This window comes from Pogoniulus pusillus, chromosome 2 (genome assembly GCF_015220805.1).
Source record: "Pogoniulus pusillus isolate bPogPus1 chromosome 2, bPogPus1.pri, whole genome shotgun sequence".
Taxonomy (NCBI): domain Eukaryota; kingdom Metazoa; phylum Chordata; class Aves; order Piciformes; family Lybiidae; genus Pogoniulus; species Pogoniulus pusillus.
In genome coordinates, this window is record NC_087265.1 from 44,170,107 (window position 1) to 44,194,261 (window position 24,155).

Below are 24,155 nucleotides of genomic sequence, written 5' to 3' on the forward strand. Positions count from 1 at the left end.
TTCAGTGTGAATTTCTTATCTTCTTTTGTAAGGCTGGCACATGTTGGCTGTCTCAAATAACTCCTCCTCTGATTTACAACAGATTTTTTAATTCCATGTTTCAAAATAAAGCTTTTGCATCTTAGCTCTCTCCAGCAGGGGTTTGTTGGCCCCGTATCAGCACACAGTAAGACTGTGTACGAAGATCATTATGCTACAATGCAACCTACACACATTACCATGTTCTTCAAACCACATTCCCAGGCTGCAACCCTGAGCCACAACCTTTCCCATGTTACACAAAACAGATCTGTACCAAGAGCTGAGCAATGCTCCCTAGGTGCTCCCATCTAAAGCCCTCCTTTTCAAATCATAGAATCAGTCAGGGTTGGAAAGGCCACTTTTTGCACAAAACTCAGTTCTAACAGCACTTATGTACAAGCAAGGGTGAGGTTTAGCAGCTACACAGAAGGCAGATGCACAACAGGGATACTTGGGGGCAGCAAGGGGTAGGGACACCTCATTGCTCTCAGTCAATAACTAAAGGGGGCGTGTAAGAAAGACCAGGACAAGCGTTTTAGCGGGGCCTGCAGTGGTATGACAAGGGCAATGATTTTAAACTGAAAGAGGGTAGATTTAGACCAGGTACAAGGAAGAAATTATTTTAAATGAGGGTGGTGAAACACTGGAACAGGTGGCCCAGAGAGGTGGTGGATGCCCTACCCCTGGAAACATTCCAGGTCAGACTGGACAGGGCTCTGAGCAACCTAATCTAGTTGATAATGTCCCCGTTCATTGCAGGAGGGGTTGGACTAGAAGCCCTTTAAAGGTCTCCCAAACCTTTCTATCACTCCATGAAATCAAGGCAGTTGAATAAAGGTTTTGAGAAGCAATAGGCAGTAACAGCAGTGTTGCAAAAAGACTTCTGAAGCTTTGTGAATACAGCACTAATTATTCTGCCTCCACATTCTGCCATAGCAGGCTGCTTGCTGAGGTCCACATTGAAATCGTCTGAGAGTAGAGAGTGGACAATAAACAGTGCAAACAATGGTATTTATGGGAACAAATAATGATGTACAAATGCTTAATTTGAGGGAGACAAAGAAGGCAAGAGAAGGATTTGTCAGCCTCCATCCATTTTCCCTGCTGGTGTAAAAATTCACTATACTAGTCCGTCGATTGGCATTCTGTTCCCATGAAGCTTAAACTACGTCCCCTGCAAGCCACTAGATGGCAGGGGCAACCAAACAAAGGGCATCGCACAGCCCTCGGCCTGCATCTGCTGTGTCTGAAGGCAGGAGATGTAACTGAGTCTGTTCGGTAACGGCCTCTGAAGAGCACAGCTCTCACTTGAGATGTTAGAGATACTGGGCTCAGCTTTTTAATATGCAATGGGCCCATCTCTCCAGCCTGTCAAGGCTCCTCTGCATGGCGTCCCTTCCCTCCAGGGTCTCTGCTGTGCCACACAGCTGAGGACCAAACTTGCTGAGGGGGTACCCAATGCCACTGTCCATATCACTGATGAAGATGTTGAGCAAGACTGGTCCCAGGACTGATCCTTGAGGGACTCTACTTGTCACTGGCCTCTGCTTAGAATCATAGAATCAACCAGGTTGGAAGAGACCTCCAAGATCATCCAGGCCAACCTAGCACCCAGCCCTATCCAGTCAACTAGACCATGGCACTAAGTGCCTCAGCCAGGCTTTTCTTCAACAACTCCAGGGATGATGACTCCACCACCTCCCTGGGCAGCCCATTCCAATGGCAAATCACTCTCTCTGTGAAGAACTTCCTTCTAACATCCAGCCTAGACCTCCCCTGGCACAACTTGAGCCTTTGTCCCCTTGTTCTACTACTGGTTGCCTGGGAGAAGAGATGTGCTTGGACGTGGAGTCACCCACAGCAGCTTTGGGTGAAGCCATCAAGCCAGTTTTTTATCCACTGTCCATCCATCAAACCCAGATTTTACCAGCTCAGAGGCCAGGATGTTGTGCAGGACACTATAGCAGGCTTTATCCAGGTGAATGATATCAATTGTTTGTCCCTATTGATGTTGTGACCTTTTCATAGAAGGCCACCAGGTTTATCAGACACGATTTGCCCTTGGTGAGGCAGCTGGAACTAGATGGTCCTTGTGGTCTCTTCCAACGCTGATTCTATGAGTCTAAGTTTTATGTGCTCTAGAACACATACCAGTTTCTACAGGTTTCTATTCATATTTTCATTCACTGAATCGAATCCACATCTGAGGATTTCCATAGGCATAGAAAAGTGGTATTAGAGATGCAGATGGTCTGTTCTTCCAGAAGTTCAAAATATCAGGAAGACAGCAAAGCAAAAAAGAGTTCTGCTTGTTCCAAAAGCAGTTTCACTGCAAGCAAATGAGTCATCTGCTGCATATTAGATAAAGGAAATATGCCTTCATTAAAAAGAGTAGACCTCTTTCTAACCTGCTTGTGTCTGGCACACTAAGGACAGGACTGGAACTCTCCAATAAGCTGCATAAAGATCTCACTGCTTAGCAATGCTAAGAGGGTTCAGTGACCTGATGTGCAGGCTGCATGTGCAGATGGAGTTAAGGCTATGTCTAAGCATGCAGAGGTCACAGAATCAATCACGGTGAAAGAGATCTCCAAGGTCATCCAGCCCAACCTAGCACCCAGCCCTGGCCAATCAACCAGACCATGGCACTAAGTGCCTCAGCCAGGCTTTTCTTCAACAACTCCAGGGATGGTGATTCCACCACCTCCCTGGGCAGCCCATTCCAATGCCAATTGCTCTCTCCATGAAGAACTTCCTTCTAACATCCAGCCTATTTCTCCCCTGGTACAACTTGAGACTGTGTCCCCTTGTTCTGTTGCTGGTTGCCTGAGGCTCTGCACTTTGGCCACAACAACTCCATGCAGTGCTACAGGCTGGGGACAGAGCGGCTGGAGAGCAGCCAGGCAGAAAGGGACTTCAGGGTACTGGTTGACAGACGACTGAATACGAGCCAGCAGTGTGCCCAGGTGGCCAAGAAGGCCAATGGCATCCTGGCCTGTATCAGAAATAGTGTGGCCAGCAGGACCAGGGAAGTCACTCTGCTCCTGTACTCAGCACTGGTCAGGCCACACCCTGAGTGCTGTGTCCAGTTCTGGGACCCTCAATTTAAGAAAGATGTTGAGGTGCTGGAATGTGTCCAGAGAAGGGCTCCAAGGCTGGTGAGAGGGCTGGAGCACAGCCCTATGAGGAGAGGCTGAGGGAGCTGGGGCTGTTCAGCTTGGAGAAAGGGAGGGTCAGGGCAGACCTCATTGCTGTCTACAACTACCTGAAGGGAGGTTGTAGCCAGGAGGGGGTTGGTCTCTTCTGCCAGGCAACCAACAACAGAACATGAAGACAGTCTCAGGCTGTGCTAGGGCAGGTTTAGGCTAAATGTTAGGAAGAAGTTCTTCACAGAAAGAGTAATTAGCATTGGAATGGGCTGCCTGGGGAAGTGTTAGAGTCACCATCCCTGGAGGTGTTTAAAAAGATGGAGGATGAGGCACTTAATGCCATGGTTTACTTAATTAGAAGGGTTAGGTGATAGGCTGGATGCTAGAGGTCTTTTCCAACCTGGTTAATTCTGTGATTCTGTGAAGGTGTTATTCCCACTTCACATGCATCCCTAGTGGGGTTGTGCACCTGGCCACATGAAGCACTTAGTTTAGCACCTTGAATTTAGGAGTGTGGCTCATGAAATCAAATGCAACCAAATTCACTGCTTAATATCCAATCTGCTCTTAGGGAGATCTGTGGTGGTCTGTTAGGAACACTGACACAATGTCTGAGCCACTGGGAGAGGTAGTTCTGTACTTACTGTACTGATGCTCTAATTGAACATTCAGAATTAATTGACAACTGCTAAACAATCAGTTACATCACATCAACAGTAACACAGATTTTCCCTCTACTCTCTAATTCTTCATCTAGCCAATGAAGCAGTACTTAGGAGGCTATTGGCAACAGGCCCACACATTGACTCAGATAAGGTTACACACTCTCCCTTCAGTTTAGTGGGCACAAATCCAGGCTCTTGGACAACAGTTTCTAATTGTCTCACACCAAAGATGGAAGGAGAAAAAGAAGATGAAGGAAGAGATAGAGGGGGATTGGTGGAAGAGTAAAATGCTTTGCTACATTTGCCTGAGAACTGGCAAAACCATGCTGTTTCCTTCTGAAAATATCCTGGGAGGAGTGAAAGGAGATGAGAAAGAAAGCCACATGGAAAGAATAGGCATTCTTCCACAGAGGTAGGAAATTCATTATAAACTTGGCAAAATGAAGCACAGCAGGGTGATGGGAACTGTTATCACATCCAAAAAAAACTGTGCAGCTGAAGCGAGTGCTGCCACAAGTTGCCCTGACTTCAGCAGCACTGTCTGGTGAGCAACACGCTGTGTGTGCGAGATGCTGGTTGACAGACGAGTTGCCACCACACTGCAGTGGCCAGAAGTCTGGAAGTGTAATTGAGGACAGTAAAACATGACACCAGGTATCTGCTTGTTGAAATAGTTCAGAATGAAGTGTATTTACCTCTGTGATGTTTTGGGTGTTACCTGCCCCCCCCCCCCCCCACACACATATAAGAAAATCACCCAGACTAGACTCAGCCGAGCTGGAAATTGAATGAATGAAGCTTTGTGTTTACAGCTTAGCACAATATACAAGCAGGTATCTAGAGACAGAAATAGACAAGTTGAAAACAGAAACACAACACCCTTCCCAGAAACCAGAGTCCCCAGGAGGGGCTCCCAACCACCCTTCCACCTCCTTTCCATCTCTCTACCTTATCCCAGACTTTGCCTTACATTCAAGGTGAATTTGAAGAATCAGCCAGGGGGGTTAGGAAGCAGATGGATTAGTTAGACAGCAAGTCAGGGAGAGAAAGAAAGCAGCCAAAAACAGAGAACGACTCTCTTATCTGTGTTTCTTGTTTTCATACATCTCAGCAAGCCTATGAGTGAAGCAGACATCACCACTGTTTCCTTTTCACAGCCTACAATCTAATTCCTCTCACTAAAATATCCCAGCTAGGCTCAAACTAGCACAGTCTCTTTTACCAAGTGTATATCAGACAACATTATGCTGCACCATAATCAGCTGCACTGGAACATCCTTCAGTACTGCATTTGTTACAGAGCAAATAGATAATTACATCTAGGTAGACATTAATTAAATTTGAATCCTATTTAGTACAAGTAATCCAGCAATACTGCTGTCAACAATGCTTCAGGGCTTCTGCTTTTTGATCTTGTCCTTTAAAAAAGAAACAATTGACTTACTCTTGCCCCAGAACATAGTATACTCTTCATGATACATGGTATAAAGTGACCAAAATCAGAGAACAATGACTCAGGAGTCCTAAATTCTGGATTTAGCTATTCTGTTATTACATTATCAAAACCTTTTTCAATTTGCTTTACCTAGTTTACTTCTGTTTAAAGATAGGCACAAGGTATTGGTACACCTTGTCTGCTGCATAAAGATGCTGTGAGAAGTAATTGATTGGCTTGTTTATAAACCAGCATGGACTGACTGCTTGCTTAAGATACCATAAAATGGACAAGTAAAAAACCCAAACACAGTAAATCAGTGAGATTCACAGATAAGTGAAGAGTCAGTGGAGTGTGAAAGCACACACACGTGCACAGGCTATCAGGCACAGGATGATGAATGACTTGCATTTCATCATCAATAATGAAGATTTATCTGTGAGACTTAGATCTTCACTGAAATCTACTAAGACTTCATATCCCAGACTGTTCTAGTTACTTTGACAATGGTAAACTACACATGACACCACAGGTGACCTGAAAACAGATGTTTTTGTGCAAAATGTTTCTGTTCAGATGAGTTGCCAAACTTTTTACTTGAGGAGTGTATGAAATGATATGCAAACCAGCCATTAAATTGAAGAAACTTTGGTCTATTGCACTTGAGTGTTCTGGAGCCCTCAAGCTGCAGCACAGCTAAAGATTAAATTATGGCAAATCCAGCACACAAGGGCCTGTACTGCCAACTTCTTCCTCTTCTGAGTTCCAGCTCAGCCAGCTGCCATGTCTATATCACTGTTCTGCTTTAAACAGATGCCTCTTGGTTCTTGGAGTGAAAGAGCAAGCTGATTTGCCTTTTTGGATGCTGCTGCCTCTTAGGTTTTCAGTCACCCAGAGTAATATTTATGGTACTAAACAGTGCATGGCAAATATGAGTGGAATAGCAAAGACCCACTGTAAACCGAGAAGTTAGATGAACCAGTCACCCACACAGCATCAATGAAACAGAGAAGGATGGACTTGGGGGAAGAGAGAGATGGTCTTTCAACAGCATTTCAGACTGATTCCTCAGATTTTTTGGTTGGTGATGATCACTGCCCTCTTCTTTTAGACAGTAAGTTGATGAAAAAAAAGATCTCTGCAAAATGCTCCAAAAGAAGGGATATAAACTCTCAAGTGAGTAGTGAGAGCAATATTATATCCACACACCTTAGCAGTGAGCTCAGCATCATGTGGAGTTCTGCTTACCCACACTAGCCTCACATCAGAGGATATCCTGACATTGTGGTCAGTTGCTGTAGAGATGGGTAGCACCTGTCCTAATGCTAATTTGGAACACCACCTTTTTGCAGAAATCACAGCCCTGCCACTGAGACTGTGTTATTTTAAGTCCTGTGTAGATCAATAGGATTCCCCATTACTTAATTGAACTGATGGAACAGGCAGGAAATTACCCATGTTTGATGTACTGTGAAAAGAGACCATGCTGATCAAGCTGTCACTGTCTTGGGTTCAGCTGTGCTTCTCTTTGCTCAATCCTTTCTCATCAACAGCTACTACCCATTACCTGATTTTGCAGCTAGTGGCATGAATAATACCATTTCCACTCTTGTGGATAGAAAAGAAGCATGAATACAAGGTCAGAGACACTTCCACAATCCAAGCTCAAATCTCAGGAGAGTCTTTCAGTAGACATTAGGATATGAGAAGAATTCAAATTTCCTACTAGAATGTAATTATGCTCAGCAAAATGTTGTATCAGTAATGTGTTCTGGCAAAATGCTTCTGTAAAGGCCTGTGATCCTAACAGAGAAACTGGGCTGTGCTAAGAATGACACTTCCAAACCTGAAAATCTCCAAGCACACATAAAACTCCTAGGATCAATAGAAAATATATATGAAGGTCCATCCGCCTGGAGTTTATGTTATTCTCCAAACAGAGAAGGCATTTGTTGTCAACTATAAGAGGTCAGTTCCCAACAGAGTATAAGAGAACAAAAATCCTTCCCCATGCCTTTCTGCTAAGTGCAATAACTCGCCTCAAGGAACATTTCTTCTTCTTGCTTTTGAAGTACACACTGCCACGCTGCCCTGTATTTAGCTAGATGCCATGGCAGATGATTTTGGGGGTAAAAAAGATTACCCAAACTTCCTGTAAATGCAGGAACTACATAAACAACATGAGTCCAAAAGCCCAGGAAACATCACAGAAGAGCTGCAGCCAGTTCTCTGCCAGGTACCCACTGTCTTTTAGGAGGTTTATATACCATCAGTAGTATAGAATCATAGAATCAACCAGGTTGGAAGAGACCTCCAAGATCAGCCAGGCTAATCTAGCACCCAGCCCTGTCCAATCAACTAGACCATGGCACTAAGTGCCTCAGCATGGGTTTCATCCTGTTTTCAACCAGAGCAGAGCATTTAAAAAGGACATATTTCGTAACAAAAGGAGGACAGCAAGAAGCACACTGATGAAACTACCTATCCCAGACAACAGAAGCCATTATTACAGCTACCAGGTACAGTTTGTAGAAGCTAAAACCAAGCACAAAAGTCAGCTTTGGGAATCTGATAAAATCCTTTTTCATATCTATTTTCCCTGTTATGACCAAATGAAAGTCTTTAGAAAAGAAACACTAAGCAAATGCCACTTTTTGTTATTTACACTGAAACCCCACAATGGTGAATGACACCTGTAACCTTTTAAAGTGTTTTTCTGTAAATAGCTGGATCAGTATTAACCTGGCACTCCAAAGACTTCAGCTGTGCTTCATGTAGCACTCAGAGGCCTGAGGTCACAAATGCTGTAAAGAATGGGAGGAAATGAACCAACTAGGCATTAGAAAGGGTAACACCAGTGCTACAGGCTGGGGACAGAGTGGCTGGAGAGCAGTCAGGAAAAAAGAGACCTGGGGGTACTAGTAGGTAGTAGGCTGAACATGAGCCAGCAGTGTGCCCAGGTGGCCGGGAGAGCCAATGGCATCCCAGATCAGGAATAGTGTGGCCAGTAGGACAAGACAGGTTATTCTGCTTCTGTACTCAACATTGGTCAGGCCACACCTTGAGTACTGTGTCCAGTTCTAGGCTCCTCAATTCAAGAGAGACGTTAAGATACTAAAACGTGTCCAGAGAAGGGCAATGACGCTGGTGAGGGGCCTGGAACACAGCCCTGTGAGGAGAGGCTGAGGGAGCTGGGGGCGTGCAGCCTGGAGAAGAGGTGACCTCATTGCTGCCTACAAGTACCCAAAAGGAGGCTATAGCCAGGTGGGGGTTGATCTCTTCTGCCAGGCAACCAGCAACAGAGCAAGGGGACACAGTTTCAAGTTGTGCCGGGGGAGGTCTAGGCTGGATGTTAGGTGGAAGTTCTTCACGGAGAGAGTGATTGGCATTGGAATGGGCTGCCCAGGGAGGTGGTGGAGTCACCATCCCTGGAGGTGTTCAAGAAAAGCACTTAGTGCTGGGTGCTAGGTTGAACTGGATGATCTTGGAGGTCTCTTCCAACCTGGTTTATCCTATGATTCTATGCTAGCCATACTATGGGCATTGCACATGAGAGTCAGGGTTAGCTGGGATGAAGCATGGGATGTATGACCTTCTGTCTCCCCAAAATAATTTTCTCTATGAAACAGCAATTCTGAATCTTCCCTGCCATTAGCTTGCATGTCAGCAAAGATGAGTCACTGGAGCAGCAGCAGGCCAGGAAGCAGTAGTTTTGCTCTCCTTTGATGAATATTCAAACCAGCAAAATCGGATGCCTGATTAATATTACATAAATATGCAAATATTTGTAGCATTAAAAAAAAAAACAGATATAAAAATTGGTGTGCATGCAATGTAAAAGGAAGACTCTGATTTATAAGAAAGCTTCCCTCACACTGGAAGGTGAATAGCCAAGACAAGCTTCCAGCAATGACAGGTAGGAAGCACTGGCATGGTATCGTGGCCGGCTTTGCACAAGGGCCATTTAATTTTGCATAAAGGTGCTGATAAAGAATTCAGAATGTATCAAATGCTCTTGTTTGAAGGTTGTTTAGCAGCAGGGATAAAACAAAGAGAAGCTAACAATTAGGTATATATTTAGCAGTCCTTCTGCAGGCATCTGGAGTTCATTTCAGCAATAATTCAAAAACCCCAAGACACTTTCTGCTTCCCACTGCTAAGTGAACGTGGGAGTAAAGCTGCTGCGTTCACTGACAAGACATTTTGCTTATGAAATTCTCCCACTTGCACATAATCACTGGCCTAGCAAATTACAACACAAAACACAACTCTTTGTGAGTTAGGGGGAATGTGGTGCCTTTTCAGGTGTACAGGATTGTAGGGAGAATGAATGCAAACTCAGACAAAAGAATTTATCTAAATGATATGAGCCCCTGACTAATCTAATCAAGCTGAGCAAAGCAACTGCATCAAGCCCTTCTTTATGTCAAAAAGCTTTGCCATTCCTCTGCCTCAGGCCAGGAATGCTTGGTTTTCCTAGAATTACATAGACATGGTCTTCTCTTTGTTGATGTAGGAATGGTTTACTTTTTGCTGTTTGGGGGTTTTGCCATACCCACAAGGACATTAAGTGCCTCGTGTGACCAGTGTGTTCCCTACTGCATCATTAAGTGCCTCATTTGTGACCAGTGTGTTCCCCACTGCATCCAAAAAAGGACAAAGACTCTTGGAAAGCCTTCTTTTCTTGTCAGGTCCTGCACTTGCATCACAACCCCCAGCAATGCTACAAGCTTGGGGAAGAGTGGCTGGAAAGCTGCCCAGCAGCATATTGGTCAACAGCTGACTGAATAGGAGCTGGTGTGTGCTCAGGCGGCCAAGAAGGCCAATGGTACCCTGGCTTGTGTCAGGAGAAGTGTGATCAGCAGGACCAGGGATGTGAGTGTCCCTCTGCACACAGCACTGGTGAGGCCACACCTTGAGTAGTGTGTTCAGTTTTGTGCACCTGACTACATAATGAAAGACACTGAGGTGATGAAGCAGATCTACAGAAGTACAATGGAGCTCATGAAGGATCTGGAGAATAGATCTCAAGAGGAGCAGCAGAGAGAAGTGGGCTTATTTAGTCCAGAGAAATAGAGTCTGAGGGGAGACCTTGTTGCTCTCTACAACTACATGAAAGATCACAGTGAGGTAGGTGCTGGTCTCTTCTTCCTAATAACAAAGTGTAGGATGAGAGGAAATGGCTCTAAGTGGCACCAAGGGAATTTAGATTGGATATTAGAAGAAACTTCTTCACTGAAAAGGTTCTCAAACACTGGATTAGTACTCCCCAGAAATATGGTTGAGCACAGTGGCTCAGCTGTGCAGATAGAGATGCTTTATGCTTATTATAAAGAACACAAGAAATATTTTGCATGTGGTGTGCCCAAGATTATCATCTAAGCAAATCTGGTATGATCCAGGGAGTCTGGATGCCTTCCTATCCTTAATTTCTTCATATGACTTCCGTGCCTAGTCTGCCACACCACATTAAAATGTGACTACAACACAGTGCTAAGCAGAGCTGATGACACAGCTCCCTAAAGGCACCTTGGTCTTATCCTGTTTGCACTAACAAAACCCCAAAGGGATATCATTACACAGGATTTGAAAGGAAATTGTGGCAGGCTGATATTGACATCTGTAAATCCTCTGCACGCTTAAATGAGCCTGGAGATCATCTCTCTAAATGAAGCTGCAAAAGGTAACATTTCTAGCATTTTTGGTGCTTCCCAAAATAAAAAGGGTCACTTTTATCTTCTGATGCAATGAATGACCCCTCTTGGTCTCATAGGAACACACAGATTTCTGTTAGTTCTGTTCATATGGGAGGAAGGAAGAAACCAGAATACAAAAGACTGACTCCAATGCCTTCTCCCAGACCTCCACATATACATAGGGCACAAACTACAGAGAAACTTTAACAGGCTTCTACACTGAAGTACATCTTTGTGTTTTCTAGCTAGCCAGCTGTCTTCTGTGTATTGAGTGCACTAGCTAAGAAAATCCAACACTTCTGTTCTGTTTGCATGCATGCATGCATGTGTGTGTACCTCGAAGAAAGAGCAAATGTATGTGCAAGCAGCTGCCTTTGCCTGGGAAAAGGTGAGATTACAGTAATATATATAGACAGTATAATATCTTACAAGCATCTGCCCAAGTCAAAGGACAGGGGGAAAAGGAGTACCCTGCAGAACTGCAATCTGCATTGCAATAACATCCTTACAACAATTTCAGCAGGCCAGACTTTACTTATCTCACTGTAGTTTTAAGATGAAGACACTCAAAAAGTGCAGACTGAAAGCTAATAAGATTCTAGTTTCAGGCTCAGCCTCTGTTTGGTGTCTTTGGTGATTAATATTTTATTTCTCCTCAAACTTCTTGCCAACACAGGTGAAGGACTGCTAATTTGAAGCTGTATGGTCTCCAACCCACTTCTACTTCAACAGTAGCAGAAGGCCCTTGTGTTTCACATCTAGCACACAGTAAACACAATGGTACTCCAGCAAATAGCCTATTTCAGCATCTAGTTACATCTGAACCTCTCCTTGGAGCTTTGGGAGACAGAGTAACGTGTGTGAATCGTGGACAGTAACAACATAGTTATTTCCATGCCTGTTTGATGCTTAGCATTGGAGGAAAACAATATGCTTACTCACCATAAGGGATATATGCCAAGCCTACTGACAATGAAGACAATGGCAAATGTAAGGAACAGAAGGTCACTCAGTTTTTGACACTTGCAATAGTTTGCCATTTTGGCAGCCTGTAAAAGAAAGAAATGTCTCTTTACTTCTGTGAGGACAGCTGAGTTCTCCTGTATTGTGTACATGCTGTAAGATGAAGAAACCAAATTTTCATGAAAATTGGTAACATTTCCATGGGTCCATCTCACAGTGACTCCTCTACACCAAGCAGCTGAAAAATGTCTTCTCACAAAAAAAAACAACCAGCCATTATAAAACTGGAGTGCATCTCTCATTTCTTCCTTCCTTGTACGACTTCCTTTTTGAAATCCTAGTTTCAGATTCACAAAGCTATTCTAAACCTTTTACTGAACCTCACCGTGTTTATGCTGTTCTTGTTTGTCCCCAGCCTCTTTACCTACCTGTCTCTCACCTTGCCAGTATCTTCCACCTGCACTTCCAGAATTCATCCATCTTCCACCTGTCCCATGCCCTTTGACACCCTAATCTTTGCTATATATAAACACTGCCTCAAATCCTCTATTATGCCTCATATACTACATTCTCCCAACAGCGTCTCTTCTTCCTTTCTGGCCTATATAGAACTTCCCACCTCAAGGATTACATCCCTTTCCTTCACATCTTTTTCAAGGCTCTCTTCCCATCTTTTTCCAACTTTTGCTTTCCCATTTGCTCTACGCCTGTTTATACATGCTTCTCTCATTTGTCTTCATGAAGTCTTGTGACTACTCTGCAGTCAAACTGCTCATTAAAACACTAATCTTCCCAGAATTTTCTTTGCCCTCTTCTCCCTGAAGGAAACAGCATATACAAGCAAGCTAGTTTTAAGATAGCTGCTCTGTTCCCATAGTGTTCATGTGTGTAAGCAGTTACTTATTTTAAAACACCTGCTTCAAGGCAGGGACAATCTCTATGCTTTGTGTCAAATGTATGCAGAGAGTCACTGCACAAGGAAGTACATAAAAAGCCTGATATAGTGTTCACTTAGGTCACTGGCAACCCTTTCAAAGCCCTACTCAGAGATTCTGCACCCATTTCCCATATTGAGAAGACGCTTATTTGTGCAGACTTTCCTTGTGCAGAGGGCTAAGAGGGAACAAAATTACTGCAACTATGCATATGGAGTAGTATTCTGAACACAGAATTCAAACTAGAGAATTGCCTAAAAAAGGGAGAGGCACCCATGCATTCTGTCTCTTTTTTTTTGGTATGACCACACAGGACCTGAAAGTACTCAGAAAAGCCAGATGTCAAAACCAACCAGCACTTTTGGATGTTACCTAACTTCTGCAACCTTTCCACTCAAAATCTCAATCCAAAAGATATTCCTCACTAATAGTAAACAAGTTGGGAAAATCACAAGACACAAGGAAGGTCACCAGTGCTGCAAAGCAAACATAACCCTTTCAAATCACCCCTATATCCTAGTGGACACAAGGGACTTTCTGAGCAGTTTGGCTTAAGGAAAAGATGTGTCAACATGTAAAGCAGAAGAGTAACTAACAGCTTGATTGTTAGATGACTAGATGTTCAGAGAGGAGTTCTGGATGTGTTTTCACAGTGGCAGTCTAAAAAAGCTCGTTTCATAATGTGTGGAGCTGATATTGCTATAGCAATTTCTAGCATTATCATGCCACTTTGCAAAACCAGCACACCTCAAATAACAAATCTAAACATTCTATTGGTAAGGAAGGACTCCAAAAGAAGGGAATAAGCATACTGTTGTTGGATGGATGGCCAAATAAGACAATGCTTACAAGCCACAGCTACAACTGAATAACAGAGCTCTTCCAGACACACTTGCTAGTCTATTTAAATACATTCATTTTATAGCACAGCTATATGCCTTAGTCTGAAGTGTCCACTCCCTGCTGGTTTAGAGAAGTGTGTTAGGAGACAGCTGGAAGCTGACAGAATGAATTCAGGCTGAACTGTCAGTTATGTGAGGCTCACACACCAGAAGCATACCCAACTAGCAATTATTCATATCCTACTATACCCAACTAGCAATTATTCACATCCATGCACTGCCATCAGAACTGTCACTGTGTTCATTAATTGAAGTTGGAAAGTCTTAAGGTCCTGAGATAGGTGGGATTTTAAGTGCTTCAGCAAGTTAGGTCACAATATTTCCAACCCACAAGCTGATACCCAAGACTGCAGAAAAAAACCTTAGCTGAAATGCTGACGCTGTCTCTCAGTAGTCTAGATTTCAGTTTAAAGTAATGTCATTGCTTCCTAGGCAAGCAAAATACTACAGATTTGGTTCATCCTGCCATGGCTAGACTGCTTTGAGTATCCAAAGAGCTAAGAGAACAACTATGCATTCCTGAAAATCCTACATTATGACACTTCTGTTCCTGCAGATGCCTTAAGACCTGTGTTAAAAATCCCACCTCCAGTATTCCCACCAACATATGTTCATAGAATCATAGAATCATAGTTACTTTGTGCAATGAGAATGGCAAAAATAGTTACATTCCAGAATCCCACTGGACATGGTTCATTATGAAATGGTAGGTGGAAAGAGCCTAGTGGCATCTGGAAACAGGTTCTCATTTTTCACAACTACATAATATGTAAAGCAGCTCAGACACACAATTGATCCATCACAACAAGGTATTTTATCAGCTTCTTTTTCAGTTTAATAATTTCCTTATTCTGCACTGACTTTTCCCTCATTAATATCACCAGTGTGTAATGGTCCATATTCCCTCACATGGGATCAGGGTTGTGACCCACTGCCCTAGCAGAAGAAACTCTATTGAGAGATTCATAATGGCCCTCCCAATAAATGCTGCTCTAGGCTTGCAATTCTCTTTCTTAGATTTTAGAATCTCTGTAGTATTTCCAGTCAGAACATATTGAACAAGTTGACTGGAACAATCACTCAACAATGTGTGGCATGGAGAAGTGTATTTGTTGAACATCTGCAACACCTGTGACAATACCACCAATTTATCTTTGTCTTAGCCAGTGAATCAACAGAGGAACAGACCAAAAATATCTATCTCATTGTGCTCAAGGTAAGGTTTTAGCTGGCTTATTACAGCTGTTCTGCAGTTTCACAGTCACTGGTCAGATTTGGAATGAAAACCTTCAAGTACCTCCTTCTGACAGCAAGAAAAGAGGAATGAAGAAAGTTTGGGCAAACCCACAGCTGGCAGAATGGATCTACATATACATTGCTAAAACAGAATAATCCAGTGGTGAAGATGGAATTATTTCTAACAGGAGAAAACCAGATTCTCTGTTGCTTTCTGTCTCAAATAGTTATGTGCCTTCCAGGTTTAAAAAAGATTGAAAAAACAAAACCATATTTACAGCAGTGTCGAATCAGAAGGGCAGGATTTGGATTCTGCAGTAGGTGACTCACACATAAGACTATATTCTGGCATAACAGATTTTGATTCTGCAATAGGTGATTGACACATGAGACTATATTCTGGCATAACAGGATCCCTGCAGCACTTAAAAAAGAATTCAGACAAATCAGTTATTAGATTTGGTTTTGATTCTGATGGAGAGTTCACTGACAGCCCAATTCTGCCTAAAACCTGATGCAAAGTACAGGATAACAACATCTCTAAATTGCCCCTATGGAAGTTACAGACCACCTTGACTTAAAAGAACACAATTCATTCTTTCTCCAAAGCCTTTAGTTTAATACTGGTACCCTGGAAAATCTTTGGAACCAGAGGTCAACTGACTGCCCAAACATACGCTAAATTTTCCAGCATCCTCTGCCTGGCAAAGCACAGCAGAAATAAACTGTGACACCTTAAATCTTTTGGTTGCAGGGCTCCTGCAGACACGTCAGATGTGGCAAGAACCAGGAGCTTCTATCCCAGTCACCCTTTTCCAGATTTTGCAACTTTGAGCTTTTGACTTCACCATGTTGTATTTGAAATCTGTGTGCAAGCCTCCCTGGCATGCAACACGCTACCAGTCTCTGCTCCGCACAAGCAACTTAACCAAGAGATAAATCAGCCTTAAGTCACCAACATGCACTGCTGCAAGGAAACACACTGGATTAATTACCATTGCTGGGTAATTTCATTGCTTATGAAATACTTGTTCTGCATAGCAAATAGATTCTGCCTGCTGACAAGTGAATACTGTGTACAGACACTGAGGACATACATATTATCTCACCTCTAGGATAATATCGGCCACATCATGGAGACATAAGGTCAAGGTTCCCACTCGTGTCAAATTGGTTACATATGAGAAGGATATCAGGGTGACTGCTACAATGTGATGTGTAAACATGATGCCAAAATCCTAGAGCAGCGAGAAGCAGGGGAAAAACACAAAAAAACAATGAAGCAAACAGTGAGATTCAGTACCTTTCATGCAAAAATGGATGGATGCTTTCCAAACCCAGTATTATGGTTATGTTACATAAAAACCCTGCTCCAGAAGTGCATTAAATACCCTGCTATATATTTCACTTAGACTGAACAAAATTGTAACCTGCATGTCAACAAAATGCACAACTGTTATTGACAGCCAGGCATTATCTACATTTCTAGAGGCACAGGAATTTAACCAACTGAAGTAAACATTTGTGGCTGAGGTTACTTTGAAAAGGTATAGGTAGATAAAGGTCAGATTACACTGTATTTTCTACACACCAAGCAACATACAAGATGCAAAATAACACACCATTCACAAGAGTTCAAGTAGCTACAAAGAGAGGAAAAACATTTCCACTGCAACCTGCCAAGCACAGCAGAGCTTCACAGAGCTGAGAATCCCAGTTTCAGGCTTTTTATTTGTTTTTAATGAATTTGCTGTGTCTTCACACTGCAAGGGGGTCAGAAAAGTCTTCAAATGAAGCCTTCTACTCCCATCCAATTTGCTGTCTTTCAAATGCTGCAGGTTAGCTGGAGTTCAGGTCAGTAACTGAAATTATCTGGCCAGCAAGTCACTGTTACTACTGAAAACTAGTGGGAGCAGATAAATGCTGAAGGACAAGCAAAGCAGAGGGAATAACCTGTCTCAATAGCCCAAGGAATAACCTGTCTCAACAGCCCAACTCCTGGACTAATTACTGAGAGAAGAGGACCTGGATAATTCTTGCTGGAGGTTGCTGAACTACCCCCATAACTCTGAGAAAATGTTATCAAACCACTCAGAATCAGAGGCATCAGACTGGGGAGTTTCTCTGTGCACTGTTTGCAAAGTGACTGCCATGACTCTAAGCAGATCTGATGAATCTCACACCGTGTTGTTTGAAGGTAGGGAGATCCAGGCAGTCAGAAGCAGCAGCTCCTTCAGGCAGCCTGCTTGACAAGCATCCTGGGAGGTAGAATTTGGCTTTCTGGCAGCTTTTGCAGGCCAGCTCTCCTGAGCTGTGATAGTCTCTTGCTAAGTGTCTCACAGCAGATAAACTAAAACTGATACTCTGTAATCTCTAGAGACTGTCCAGACAGGCAGCAGCCACTGCTGCCAACTGCTTTGTCTCTCTCCAGTTCTGGGAAGAGTCACCTTCCCTCTCGTTAGCAATGTGGCTGGCACATCACAGGCATCACAGTGGAGCCCCCATTACAAGAGGGATGTGGAGATGCTGCAGCGTGTCCACAGAAGGGCCACGAGAGGCTAAGATAAACACCAGAACAATGTTTCAGCTACAGGTCATGTAATTAGTGCATTGAAGCTATTTTTGTTTAATAAAATGGTGGAGTTTTATTTTCTTTAAATATATACATCAGGTTGCTTTTCCAGCTTTTTAAATAGCCATCAGCTAGCAAACACTTTCATTTTCAAACTTTAGAAATACATAATGAAAAGACAGACTATTTTGGGTGACAAGTACTTTCTGAGAGCAAGCAGCCAATACTGGTGTCACTTCTCTCTGTTGTGTACTTCGTTTCTTTCAGGAAAGGTCCAGACTCTTCCTGTTTAGAACTTTCCATTTGGTGACAGGGAGTAGAACTTAGCTGGAGTGTGTGCAGAGAAGGGCCATGAGGATGATGAGAGGGCTGCAGCACCTCTCCTAAGAGGCCAGACTGAAAGAGCTGGGGCTGTTCAGTCTGGAGAAGAGAAGGTTCCAAAGTGACCTTCTTGTGGCCTTCCAGTATCTGAAGAGGGCTTACAAAAAAGCTGGGGAGGGACATTTCAGGCTATGAGGGAGTGACAGGACTGAGGGGAATGGAGCAAAGCTGGAGATAGGTGGGTTCAGGCTGGATGTGAGGAGGAAGCTGTTCAGTGTGAGAGTGGTGAGAGGCTGGACTGGGCTGCTCAGGGAGGTGGTAGAGGCCCCATGGCTGGAGGTGTTTAAGGCCAGGCTGGATGGGGCTGTGGGCAGCCTGCTCTAGGGTAGGGTGTCCCTGTCCATGGCAGGAAGGTTGCAACTAGATGATCCTTGTGGTCCCTTCCAACCCTGACTGATTCTATGAGGTTGCTTGGCAGAAGAGACCAACCCCTACCTGGCTACAGCCTCCCTCCAGGTAGTTGTAGACAGCAATGAGGTCACTCCTGAGCCTCCTCTTCTCCAGGCTAAATACCCCCAGCTCCCTCAGCCTCTCCTCATAGGGTTTGTGTTCCAGGCCTCTCACCAGCTCTGCCGCCCTTCTCTGGATACATTCCAGCACCTCAGCATCTCTCTTGAATCGAGGAGCCCAGAACTGGACACAGCACTCAAGGTGTGGCCTGACCAGTGCTGAGTACAGGGGCAGAATAACCTCCCTCATCCTACTGGCCACACTGTTCCTGATCCAGGCCAGGATGCCATTGGCTCTCTTGGTGACCTGGGCACAGTTACTCACTAAACTGCCAAGTGGATATGGAGTGTTAGTGTCACTGAAAGACAAAACATTTGTATTCATTACTCACCCTGGCTGCTGGAAATCGGCTGCGTTACAGATCACAGGATCACAGGATATTAGGGGTTGGAAAGGACCAAAGCAGATCACTGAGTCCAACCCCGCTGCCAGAGCAGGACCACACAATCTAGCACAGATCACAGAGGAATGCATCCAGACAGGCCTTGAAAGTCTCCAGGGAAGGAGACTCCACAACTTCTCTGAGGAGGCTGTTCCAGTGCTCTGTGACCCTTATAGTAAAGAAGTTCCCCCTTGTGTTGAGGTGGAACCTCTTGTGATGCAATTTACACCTATTGCTCCTTGTCCTATGACAGGGAGCAAGTGAGCAGAGCCTGTCCCCCCCTCCTGGCAGCCTTCAGGTGTTTATAAACATTGACTAAATCCCCTCTCAGTCTTCTCTTCTCCAGACTAACAGCCCCAGGTCCCGCAGCCTCTTCTCATAAACAACAAACAGATAAAGAAGGAAAGGGAATATCATCAGCTAAAGGCCTTGACCAATGCAATTCTAATAAATGTCTGCAAAATGCACACAACCTAAAATCCTTTCCTCTAAAACAAAAGAAATCAGCTCTATGACTCTTTGTTTTACTGAGACTCAAGCAAGACACCTAAGATGCAGATTCAGCAAAATAGAGCTTAAATTTGCTAGAATTAAAATGGAATCTTCATGAAAATCATCAGCCACAGATAATTTTATTTTGGGAATAAGTGAACTGTCACTAAAAAAAAAGAAAAAAGGCAAGAAAGCTAAACACAGAAGCTCTAGAAATTGCCAACTGCTTGGAATTAAAAGGTGTGAATACACAGAAAGGTCCCCTAGATCTACAAACCTGTTAAAATGCTGAGTAAAAATGTGACACATTCTCCTAGCTCATAGGATTGTTTTGGTTGAAAAAGACCCTTAAATCATTGACTCCAACCATTACCTAATGCTAACAAATCTGGTGCTCAATTCTATTCTTTAGCATCACATCTACAGGTCTTCTAAAAGACCTCCAGGATTGGTGATTCAATCACCTCCTTTGGGAGCCTATTTCAGTGTTTGAGAACCCTCTCAGCGAAGAAATTTCTTCTAATACTCATTCTAAACCTCCCTTGGTGCAATTTGAGGCCATTTTCTCTTGTGCCGTTACTTGTTACTAGGGAGAAGAAACAGACACCCACCTCACCCCAACCTACTTTCAGGCATTTGTAGAGAGCAATGAGGTCTCCCTTCAGCCTTCTCTTCTCCAGACTAAATAATCCAAGTTCTCTCAAAGTACTCTTCATAAAGCTTGTTCTCTAGACCCTTCATTAGCTTTGCTGCCCTTCTCTACACCCACCTCCAACACCTCAATATCTTCCTTGTAGCGAGGGCCCCAAAATTCTACACAACATTCAAGGTGTAGCCTCACCAGTTTTGAGTACAGAGGGGCAATCACTACTCAGGTCTTGCTGGTCACATCATTTCTGATACAGGTTAGGATGCTGTTGGCCTTCTTGACCACCTGGGCACACTGCTGGCTCACATCCACATGGCTGTCGATCACCACTCCCAGGTCTTTCCCTCCTGGGCGTCTTTCCACCCACTCTTCCCCAAGCCTGTAGCATTACATGGGGTTGTAGTCACCCAAGCAGAGGACTCAGCATTTGGCCTTGTTAATCTCATGTAATTAGCCTCGGCACACTGATTCAGCCTGCCTAAAGTTCCTTGGTAGAGCTTTCATATCCTCAAACAGATCAACACTGCTTCCCAGCTTAGTGTCATTTGCAAACTTCTGGAGGGAGCACTCAATCTGCTTATCCAGATCACTGACAGAGATAATAAAGAGAACTGGCCCCACTACTGATCCCTGGGGAACACTACTTGTGACCAGATACACTCATTTTTTTTTTCTATCAAACAATACTTCAGATATCCAGAAAACATGTAAATAAGCCTCATGTTTTTTAAGAGTCATTGCAGTGAAGCCAGCTGCTGGAACTGAGAGGCAGTGGCACTGCACATCTTTGGAAACTGAATCATAGAATTAGTCAGGGTTGGAAGCGACCACAAGGATCATCTAGTTCCAACCCCCATACCATGGGCAGAGACACCTTACCCTAGAGCAGGCAGGGTTTTAAACTCAACAGGGATTTGTGAGACTAACAAAGTTTCATGACCTACTATTTTTTCTCTCTGGTTTTACAGGAGGTGCATATGGGAAAGTGGACAGAGATAGTAAAACTCCCAACCATACTGGTTTGCTGTCTTGGAAAATGAACCTCTTCAAGGGTAGAACATCATTGTGTTCATTGAGTATTGTGTTCAATTCTGGGCCCCCCAGTTTAAAAGGGACATTGAGATGCTTGAGCGTGTCCAGAGAAGGGCGACGAGGCTGAGGAAAGGCCTTGAGCACAGCCCTACGAGGAGAGGCTGAGGGAGCTGGGATTGGTTAGCCTGGAGAAGAGGAGGCTCAGGGGTGACCTTATTGCTGTCTACAACTACCTGAAGGGTGGTTGTGGCCAGGAGGAGGTTGCTCTCTTCTCTCAGGTGGCCAGCGCCAGAACGAGAGGACACAGCCTCAGGCTGCGCCAGGGGAGATTTAGGCTGGAGGTGAGGAGAAAGTTCTTCACTGAGAGAGTCATTGGACACTGGAATGGGCTGCCCGGGGAGGTGGTGGAGTCGCCGTCCCTGGAGCTGTTCAAGGCAGGATTGGACGTGGCACTTGGTGCCATGGTCTAGCCTTGAGCTCTGTGGTAAAGGGTTGGACTTGATGATCTGTGAGGTCTCTTCCAACCCTGATGATACTGTGATACTGTGATCATTACAGCAACACAGTGACATTCATATTGCAAACAACATGCCATTATATAACTCCAGTAGCTGATTTACTCAGTTTGCTGCCTTAATGCCAATAATTTGTGCAACAGCCTAAGTAGTTTGCTCGCACTACTTCAGCCAGGCAAAAATGATCTGCTTAAGTTTATAACACCTAAATAAAAATAAATGGGGATTTGAAAGTCAGCAAACCAACTTGAAGTAATTAAGTCATGAATTTGCTATCAGAAATAATAAAATGGAGATGGAATCCAGCAAGCCCATTCCTCCTGAGTTAGAAGAAGCATCAAGTCCAGTGCTGCAGTTAGGGCAGTGCTGAGTGCTGACACTTTCAGAAGACCTATCATACCTTGGGAGAAATGCAGCTACCTAAAAGCAGTTGGCTGGACTCCTGCAGTGCTTGAGGCTGCTGAGGTACTTTTGATCACCCCAGACTACAGTGCACCCACCAATGAATTTCAAGTATCTAAAATTATAACCAAGATTCAGATAAAAATGTTCCATTCACAGTAACATGAAAATATCAACAGGTTTTTTAGGCTGAGAACTGTTAGTCCTCTCTGTATAAGCTGTCATGAAATATTACAATAGCATCTGATATCAGCTGGCAAATTTCCTGCTTCTTCCAGTTACAGAGAGCCTTTATCTCACACAGGCACTGCTTCACACACTGCATATTTGGTATTTTAAGAGGTTTCCACAATTTTTAAACTAAATCTGCTCTTTAAAAGATAACTGTTATGGTGCTGCAACAGCTGGTGTCTCTGTCAAGCCTGTACTACTTTCTCCTCAACTACTGTAAGCTTCCAGTGCTAACATTTGCAAACTCATGACTTTTCTTGACAGCTTGCACTCATCCTGGGCCACAGAAGAGTTTTACAACAGTGTGACACCAGTACATGGATACATTTCTCCAGTCTGATCTCCCCAGATATCAATAGATATCAATTTCATTCAAAGAACAAAATGAAGTGCCTCCACAGTCCAAACTGGTCAGTGACCCAATAGGTTATTAATCTCAACTCTTTCCTGCAGAGTGCTTATAATGAAAAGCTTTTGCCTTGCTATTGCTGCACTGCAGATATCATGTTCCTGTTTTCTGATGGACATTGGATATTAGCAGACACAGCAGATGCATGAGACAATGCTTGGATCTGGCGCTCTACATTCAAGCACTGTAGATCTGCAGCTGTTACTGATCCACTTACCCTCCTCTATCTCCCAATATATTTTCACAGTAGCCTGCAGCAAAGGCTTCCTTCTTGGTAACAAGTCATTTATACATAACTGAGAAACACATCTGCAAAAGATTGCCTACTTGCACCCCTACTATCAACAGGAACAAGCTTTAGCTTTTTTAGCTCACTTCACCAACAGGTACAAACTCTCCCAGTCATGAGGAAAAAAACTGTATCATTTGCTCATAGTGTCATTGAATCAACCAGGCTGGAAGGGACCTCCAAGATCATCCAGTCCAACCTATCCCCCAGCCCTAGACAATCAACTAGACCATGGCACTGAGTGCCTCAGCCAGGCTTTGCTTCAACACCTCCAGGGATGGTGACTCCACCATCTCCCTGGGCAGCCCATTCCAATGCCAATCACTCTCTCTGACAAGAACTTCCTCCTAATATCCAGCCTAGACCTCCCCCAGCACAACTTGAGACTGTGTCCCCTTGTTCTATTGCTGGTTGTCTGGGAGAAGAGACATGAGTATTTTATTATTGGCCCTCCCAATGGCCCTCTTCAGAAGTGTACTTCAGTGCTGAACCTGGATGTTGTTCAATTATTTTTCCCATGAGCAAATCAACTCATCAGGAATCAATCAGACACTCTTTAAAGATATATTGCACCACAATTTTGCAATGCTGTTACATTTTCCTCTCCCTCAAGATGTGCACAAAGATATTAAAATACAACCTATGGCACATTGCAGAGGGCTGAATATGAATGTAAGGGAACTGATTAGATGTGATAACTTTCTGCAGCAATAACCTGAACAATTGAGCAAAGCTGCTGCAGACCTTCAGTTTTGCCAAATGTCTCTTCAGTATTGCTGGCAGCTGCAGCTTACGTATGCTGCTCAATATTACTCTTGATTTAAATCCATCTCCACTATCATAGAATCAACCAGGTTGGAAGAGATCTCCAAGATCATCCAGTTCAGCCTATCACCCAGCCCTGTCCAATCAACTAGCACTGGTTTTCTGCATCACACTTTTTTTTTGAAACAGTGAAGTTGTACTTACTTCAAGCTCATGATTAATGGTATAGCCAATGAAAACAAAACTTTTACATGTATTCAGCCCCGAATTCTACCCACCAATACAGATCTAAAAGTTGTGATTTTTTTCTGGAGATACCTACTTCTGAGAAAATCTGGAAATTCAGAAGGATGTTTTTCCATAGATACAGCTCTGACACAAGACATCCAGGAGTGCACTGTGGTTCCAAATTTTAGTTAAACCTATTCAGGACATACTGGATCCATCATTTACTCTTTTCAGAGTTATGCTCCTGCTAAAATTCTAGTAAGCAGAGATTTATCCATCAGCATACCCTACAAGTG

The 24,155-nt window shown here is 43.7% G+C and overlaps 1 protein-coding gene across 2 annotated transcripts in view; it reads right to left on the reverse strand.

Moving 5' to 3' along the window:
• CERS6 (ceramide synthase 6) overlaps nucleotides 1-24,155 on the reverse strand; it is a 101,485-nt gene that overhangs the window by 4,906 nt on the left and 72,424 nt on the right. For both annotated transcript variants that reach the window (XM_064163603.1, XM_064163599.1), the window contains exons 7-8: nucleotides 16,112-16,240; nucleotides 11,909-12,015 (exon numbers count right to left, since the gene is read on the reverse strand). In XM_064163603.1, coding sequence (XP_064019673.1) covers nucleotides 11,909-12,015; nucleotides 16,112-16,240 — 236 coding nt within the window. The remainder of the gene's footprint in view (nucleotides 1-11,908; nucleotides 12,016-16,111; nucleotides 16,241-24,155) is intronic.